This window comes from Galeopterus variegatus, unplaced genomic scaffold (assembly GCF_000696425.1).
Source record: "Galeopterus variegatus unplaced genomic scaffold, G_variegatus-3.0.2 Scaffold1313, whole genome shotgun sequence".
NCBI lineage: Eukaryota > Metazoa > Chordata > Mammalia > Dermoptera > Cynocephalidae > Galeopterus > Galeopterus variegatus.
Genome location: NW_007727424.1, coordinates 199760 through 207827, shown reverse-complemented (window position 1 = coordinate 207827; position 8068 = coordinate 199760). Strand labels below are relative to the sequence as shown.

At 40.6% G+C, this 8068-nt stretch overlaps 1 protein-coding gene across 3 annotated transcripts in view; it reads right to left on the bottom strand.

The window, feature by feature from the left end:
* The window catches only part of LOC103593270 (zinc finger protein 266-like), a 35564-nt gene that overhangs the window by 11997 nt on the left and 15499 nt on the right, over window positions 1-8068 (bottom strand). Inside the window, exons 2-3 of one of the 3 annotated variants that reach the window (XM_008576223.1) lie at window positions 7728-7926; window positions 7360-7436 (exon numbers count right to left, since the gene is read on the bottom strand). In XM_008576223.1, the coding sequence (XP_008574445.1) occupies window positions 7360-7408 (49 nt within the window). In that variant the 5' untranslated portion in view covers window positions 7409-7436; window positions 7728-7926. Of the gene's footprint in view, window positions 1-7342; window positions 7437-7727; window positions 7927-8068 lie in introns of those variants that run through there. The other 2 variants (XM_008576226.1, XM_008576225.1) reach the window with 2 other exon arrangements.

Here is an 8068-nt window from a genome sequence, read left to right as displayed (position 1 = left end):
GCCACCACGCTCCCAAGCGGTGCACTGTAGCAGTGCGCCACCGGGCCGGCCCGAAAATATGAGTTTTTAAAAATGAACAACACAAACCACTCTGCAATGTCCCGATATCTTTAACAATACTAACTGGAATGGAAAACACTGTCACTTGGGTTGTTGTGATGTTAAAATTGAGTGAGACAGATTGACTTAGCCACCTAAGGTAAACACTGACAACTAGTAAGAGTCCTATTAGCCATATGAAGAAGGATTAGAACCCAGTCCATAACCAGGGACCTATGTGATCAACAGTCAAGAAGATAGTTCCAGCATCTCTGAGTTTAAGGGACTCTTTTGGAAGATACTAGCTATGTCATGAAAGCACTCTACTTCTTGGCCTAACCTCATAGTTTTGCCTCTACCTGTCTAGGTACGTACAGCAGGAGAGCCCCTGAAAGGCACAAAACCCTCCTTCCCTAGCTAGCATTTTGTCGAGATCCAGTCAGTTATCCATTCTGTACTGAACAGAGACTTGACAGTGTTACATAACAGATGATGTTTCCTACAGCAGTTAGGTATGCTTTGAGAAGACCACCAAAAGATGTTAATTGGCTGTTATGATTTGATTTTGTTTGACAAAGTCTGTTGTACTGGTGCCAATGCTGTGGCTCCTGTGTTTATGGCTAGTCCTATTAAAATAGGAATAAATAATGTTTATTTTGTGAGGCATCCTTAGTTGATGGAAAGGTGGAGGCAGCCAGTGCATAAAGAACTATAAGCATCCCCAGTGTAAACACTGCACACTAAGGTATGGTTTCATTAGGGAAAACGTGTGGGAGTAGACAGAGAAAAATATATAACATATATGGAAGTGGCCAGATAACTCAGTTGGTCAGAAAATGGCCTCATAATACCAAGGTTAAAGGTTCAGATCCCCATACCGGCCAGCTGCCAAAAAAAAAAAAAAAAAATGTATGTGTATATATGGTGTAGTGCCTGTGAATTCAGGCCATAAAAGACCTCAAAGTTTCCATTATTGAGAAGAAAATCTACCTGCAGAATGAGGCACTGCATTTAACCAAGGGAAGAGTGGTTGTGGTGTTCCTGGTCAGAGATGTAATGAGGTGGTGGGAAAAGGCTTCAGGAAGTGGATGGTCCTCCAGGGAGTCAAGGGGTTGACTGACAGGAAGATGTCTCCTGGGGAAAGCAATACTTCCCATTAATTTTAGTAACCTCTATCAGATTTCCCTTAGACACAGAGTATAGGAGGCTATGTTTCAGCAGAAAGAAAGGAGTATACCTGGATCATAGGCATAGGCTGGTGAAGGTTTCAGTATAAGGCATATAGTTCTCTCTGACACAAGAGAGAAGACAACTCCAACCATGAATTCTTTGGTTGGCAGAATGTCATCTCCAACCATGAGATTATGGGCTAGGTTGAAGTCATCTGGGGGTTGGGACTTGGGTATCCTTTCTGATGAACCATCTCAGGTTGATGTGGGTCTCTAGATTATAAACCAGTGAAAGTACCAGGACAATATTAGTAAGACCAGCACTCAATAGAATTGTGTGCAGCTACAAGGGACAGGGTTTTGTTTTAGTTTTTTGATAAAAGTTAGGTTCAAATAGGTCTCATATGAGTGCCTGCCTGGCATGTGGAACACCTAAGGTTAATGAGTCCCAGGAGAATATATACCCTTGACTTGACCTTTTCCCCTCTGGCATGAGGGTAAGATGAAAAAATTTATACAAAGAGGTTAACAGTTGGGGCAAGATAATACATTTACAGGTCTATTTGTTTTAGTGGAATTGAACAGGAGCTGTATGAGGAGACCATTATGGCTCTAATTGAACCATTATCTGGCACCTGTCAGGAACATCAAAGTTCTATTAAATGCCTCATCTAAGAGCCCAGCACTGCATATTTCAAAAAGTGAAAAAGTGTGTATTAGTTATCACAACTAATGTCTGGAACTATGATAGGAACAAATGAAAACAGAAATACAGCACACCAAAACTTATGGGATACTGCAAAAGCACTACTAAGAGGGAAGTTTATAGCTTACATCAAAAATGCAGAAAGATTTCAAATAAACCACCTAATGCTGCACCTCAAGGAACTACAAAAACAAGAACAATCCAATCGTATAAATTCATAGATGGAAAAAATAATAAAGATCAGAGCAGAACTAAATGAAACAGAGACCAAGAAAAGGTACAAATGATAGACAAAACAAGTTGGTATTTTGAAAAGATAGAAAACACAAATAAATACAATCAGAATTGAGGAAGGAGACATTAAAACTGATACCACATATTGTGGATTGAATTGTGCCCCCCCAGAAGTTTAATGTGTTGGGGGCTTGGTTCCCCACTGTAACAGTGTTAAGAGGGTGGGAAGTCTTATTATGGTAATTGAAAGGTGGAACCTTGAAGAGGTGATTAGATTTGTTTCATGGTAAGAATACTCAAATATACTTTTAAAAATACAGTGTTTTGGTTTATGTTGAAATGTGGGGAGACATTTTATGAGTCTTATTTAACTTTTGCTTTGTAATTCTGTGTCTGTCTGTACGACAACAGATGTCTGCTGTTTACACCTCTAGCCTGTGGTATTTGTTATGCAGCAAAAGCAAGCTAATACAACTGAGGATGGAGCTAGTGCACAAGAAGGCCTGGAAGAGAGACAGAAAGAGCTGGGGACTGCAGCCCATCCTATCTCTGGACTTCCAGAAATGTCATTTGTGTTTCTGTACTTTTTTTAAAACTCAGTTTGATTTGGGGTTTTCTGAATGGAATAAGGAGTGTTCCCTTAAGGTCCTGTATTGTGGCTGTAGTATACATAGAGGCATGTGGGATTTTGATTTATATTTTGCTATCTGTACTGCAAGAGATTCCCAGAGGATTTTTGTTTTTTCTTTTGTTCTTGTTTTACCTGAAGCAGAAAATTATTAGGCAATGGTTCAGTAGTTTATAATAAATGTGAAGATGCGACAATTTGTTGGCCACCACATCCAGCGCAGAAGATGACTGTCTGAAGTTTGGCCAAGTGTGCTGTTTCTGGTGTCCTGTCCTTTACTAGGGACATCATGTTTAAGGGATGAAAAACAGCAACATTCCCCTGAGCTCCATCACTTATAATGGTTAGTAGTGCCATTACTACAGCCCACAAACTCCCATTTTTGTTCAATCAATCCCAAGGGCTCCTGAGATATCCAAGGGATCCAGGGGAGGGGTGTTACAAGGCCGTGCTCTAACCAAAATGATCATACTGCCCAAACTGATCTATAGATTCAATGCAATTCCTACCAAAATATCAATAACATTCTGCACAGAAATAGAAAAAACATACAGAACTGGGGGTTGGCCAGTTTGCTCAGTTGGTTAGAACATGGTGTTGTAACACTAAGGTTAAGGGTTTGGATGCCCACACTGGCCAGCTGCCAAAAACAAACAAAAAATTACAACAAAAAAAGAAATAATAATCTATTTTGAAAGGCGAAATGGAAAACTCTGTCTTGCCCTTGCATAAAGAGATGGAGCTTCTGCACCTGGAACTGCACGTACAGCTCCATTTGCTGTCTTCTGATCATAATGCATTTGATGGGTATCACCTATGTTTGATGGAGAGAGAGAGTAAAAGATTTTAGAGACCCCTCAAATTGAAAGGAAAGAAGTCTGGACTGGGTGCAAGTCTTGGCTTCATCATTAACTTGTTTTTGATGTGGTTGCGTTACTTAATTTCTCTGCACCTTCTTTAACTTTAAAAGAAAAATCATTTCCTGGAAAAATACTGAGTAAATAATCAGTCGGTCAATAAGTTGAATGGCGCCAAAGGTCATATATGCATGAATGAGATTAATGCTGGACCTTAGAACCTCTAATCTCATCACAATGACAATACCCTGAAAGAAGTTCCAAGCTTTTTTTCAATTTCACCAATTGCTGGTTTCTGCCCTAATTGTTTCTGCATCTGATTTGGAATGTGCTCTTGTATGTCTTTTGATGATTTCCAGTTTTTTTGTATTGGTGGGATTATACATTTTTCTAAGGATGGGACCAAATCTTATTGTGGTTTTTATGGATTCCTGTGGATTCAATAGGTGCTTATGATATGGTGGTCAAACACATTTGGTCTGGTGGAAGGAGTTCGGTACTTGGGGTCAGTAGATTGATATTGTCATCCAGACACCAGCCATTACTTACTGGGTCTTCTTGGGCAAATTAATTTACACCTCTGCACATTTTTCTTTTTGTGTTAGATAGGAAGAAAAAGTTGCATCTCACAAACTTGTGTGGATCAGAGATGATCATTAATTACGACTCTATGATAATTACCATAATTGTCATAATAACACAGGAATCATTGTTCTGTAATCACCGAACACGCTTCATTCATGTAAACGGCTTAGCCCAATGCCTGAAATGTATGACTCTCACCATTATGATTCTCTATAAGGGATAATGTCAGAGAGCCAGATGATTAGTTTGTGCTGAATTGACCACTTAGATTCGGCCCTTTTTCTTTCTTTTTTTGGTCTTTTAGAGTGGTTTTTAAATTGGCCATCTTGGCTGTATATGGTTCTTAAACAGCTTGAATCACACTCAGTTGGTTGTCTTACACTTTGTTTTTAAAGAACTATTTGATGCTAACCAAAATGTAAAAACACACTTTCATTTTTCTAAAAAGTCAGAATACTTTGCATTATGTCAAAAATTAGCCACAGCCAAAGGTTGTCCTGTTTACCTGGATGTGTTCTGTCCTGTTAGCCATGGTCCCCATCTGTCTCTACTGCCTTCTAACTCAGAGGCCAAGTATCAGTTGCTGTTTGTCACCACACATTTGCTGTTATCTTCCAAATAGCAGAGCTAATAGGAAGTAAAATACCTGTTTTTTCTGTATACATATCAAATAACAGAAAACAAAAATTAAACCAAGAATACCCAGTATTCCCCTTGACCCTGCTTACTCATGCAAGTTTACTGCACGGTCCTTTTTATCTGGTGACTTTATTATTGGATCAAATTCAGGCCCAACAAATATTTCTTGTCTACTTTATACTAAGAACTGTGCTGTGTATATTTGTATATCTCATTTAATTCTTCTAACCAGTGTTTGAGATAGATAATGATGGTGATTATTTCAGTCTCTTTAAGGATGAAGAAACGGAAGCTTAGAGAGGTTTGTGAACTAGCCTCAAATCACACAGCTATTAACCAAAAGAGCTAGGCCTTACACCCAGACCCGGACAGTTCTCAATTATTTTTATCTTCACTCTAACATAGAAACTCTGCCTGAAATCTTGAAACAAAAGTATTACTTCTCCATTAAATAACTACTACTTTTTTGTTTGTTTGTTTAACTGTTGTGGGAAATAGAAAATGTGATTTTTATATAAAACTTATAAACTTCCTTCCGAAACATAAATTATAATAGGAAGTAAGGAGTGAAATCTCCTTGAAGTAGTCATCTCAGGCTTTCAGAATATTGTTTGCCAGTAGGGAAAACGGCAGTATTTCTCATTGGAATATAGAGACCTACGTACAGAGATTTTTGTCTCCCATCTAGGAGTAGATCTACTTGCCAGTTGCAGAATTCTGACTTTGCAGCATTGAATACTCCAGGTATGCCAGTGGTTTATTCTAAAGTTCAAATGAGTTGTTGTATATGCCTTTATTTTTATTACAATTTTTTCCCCCTAATGTTTTGGCACCAGATGCAGAAAATTTCCTATGTAAAAAACAGATACAGATTCTTATAGTATGAAGAGAATTGAATGAGAGATTGGAGTTTTAAGGTTCTTGGCCTAACCACATCCTTGCCTGGGACTTTGGGCATATCATTTTATTGTTCAGAGCCTGCTTTCTGAGAATGCTAATATATAAATACTAATAAAAATACATATAATAGACCTTACTTTGTAGGGTTACTCTACAAAGGTTTTTTTTTGGGGGGGGGGGGCTGGCCAGTATGGGGATCTGAACCCTTGACCTTGGTGTTACAAGGCTGTGTTCTAACCAGCTGAGAAATGGGCAGCCCTACAGACCTGTTTTTGTAAATGTGGTTTTATGAGGACAAAGCCATGCCCATCTATTTACTACACTCTGTGACTGCTTGCCCACTACAAAGACAGACCTGATTAATTCCGGACCTTATGGCCAAGACAGCAAAGTTCTTTCTATCTGGCCCTTTTCAGTCAAAACGTTTGTCAACCTCTGCTCTAGACACAATTATCAGCTTACAGGAAACACAAGAAATGGAGGAATTATTAAAACACACCATCAGAACACAATCAAAATAACAGAATAATGTTGGAGTTTCTAAAAGAATGTGTAGCTCTGCAAAAAATTCAACATAATGGAGAAAAAAGTGCTACATACACGTGTTTCAAAGAGACTGAATAGGTAAACAAATACAGCATAGAATCCTTGAATGGAGGGCCGGCCCGGTGGCGCACTCGGTAGAGTGCAGCGCTTGGGAGCACAGCGGTGCTCCCGCCGAGGGTTTGGATCCCATATAGAGACCGATCTGCTCACTGGTTGAGTGAGGTGCAGGCGTGACACCGAGGGTTGTGATCCCGTTGCTGGTCACGAAAAAAGACACAAAAGGGGAAAAAAAAAAAAAAAGAATCCTTGAATGGATCTTAGATCCAAAAACACCCAAAAGCTTATTTTAAAACAATGTGGAAAAAAAAATTTTTTTAAGTAAATATTACATTACATGACGGTATTGTTTCTCATTTTCCTGTTTGAAATAATAGCATTTTACATTTAGTAGGACAATGTCTGTATGTTTAGGAAATGGATTAGCAAGCATTTCAAGGTCAAATCTCATGTCTACTTATTTTCAATTTACTATCAAATAATCCACTGCAAAAAGTATTTTATCTATCAGGGGAGAGAGCAAACATTCAAAGTGGTAAAAATGGGTGAACCTACTACAATATGTGTTGAGTGCTCAAATTACCAGTATGTTTAAGATCTTTGGAAAGAGAAATATGGGGAAAAATACATTTGGTCCAACAATCCTGTTAGTGGTAAACTCAACTACTCTAGGACTAGAGTCATAAAGCCTCCACTCCTTCCTGGAGACTGCTTGTTTTTAAGCCGTATGGGGATGTACAGGCCTAGGAACTTGAGATGAAGAGAGTGGCTGAGTATTCTTAGAATTCTTCAGTAGGAAGACTTAACGGTGTACAAACGTTTATATTCACATACAGAACTACATGCACGTCCTAGACACCTAAGAAAGTATCTTCATATTTCTACCTGAAAGGAATGGTCAAAAATAAAACAAGACGCACAAATACTCGGATGAAACATTCATAAGAAAAGAAGAGGCCTTCTGGAACCAACTCTCACTCACCGTTCACCGGAACGCACCTGGATCTCCAGGTCTGAGGCGGGTGGACCCTGGGGATCGAGTCAGCATGACTTGAACGGAGGAGATTCTTTTCCTTCTGGAAAAAAATTCACAAAAATTGCTTCGAGGACTTTTGAAGAGGGGGGCACACTGTATGAAAACACCCCGCGGACGAAGTATAACAACACTCCCCGACTCGGCTCCTGAGGGAGACGAAGGCCCGAGCGGCTTCTCCGACCTGGCCGCGCTGAGAGGGCCCGCGGCCCCGGCCTCTCTGAGGAAGCCTCTAGGCAGCCTGGGCCACGCCCGTCCTCCAACACCACCCCTTCACGCCCAAGCCGGCCCATTCACGCGGAACTCCCGAAATACGTGGTTTACCCAACACCACCAAGAAGTGGAACAGCGGCGCGTGGAGTTAGCGTGGCAGAGACGACGGCGCGCCGCTGACGTCACTTCCGCTTCCCACGTCGACCCGGGTGGGGCTGCAGAGCTCGGGCCTCCGCCACATTGCGGTCTCCCAGGTGGAGAATTTCTAGTTTCCTCCCGCGTGGGTGCGGAAGTGCCCTGAGGTGGGCTCAGCGCCGGGGCTGGAGGTAGAAACAGACCCAGAGGACAAAATGGAAGTTAGTACCAGATTTCTAGGCGGGGCTACCGGCGGGGGGTGGTGCCTATGTGTTATGCATCTAGAATTGACAACCGTTTTGCTGTGTTAATATCCAACCTTTTTTT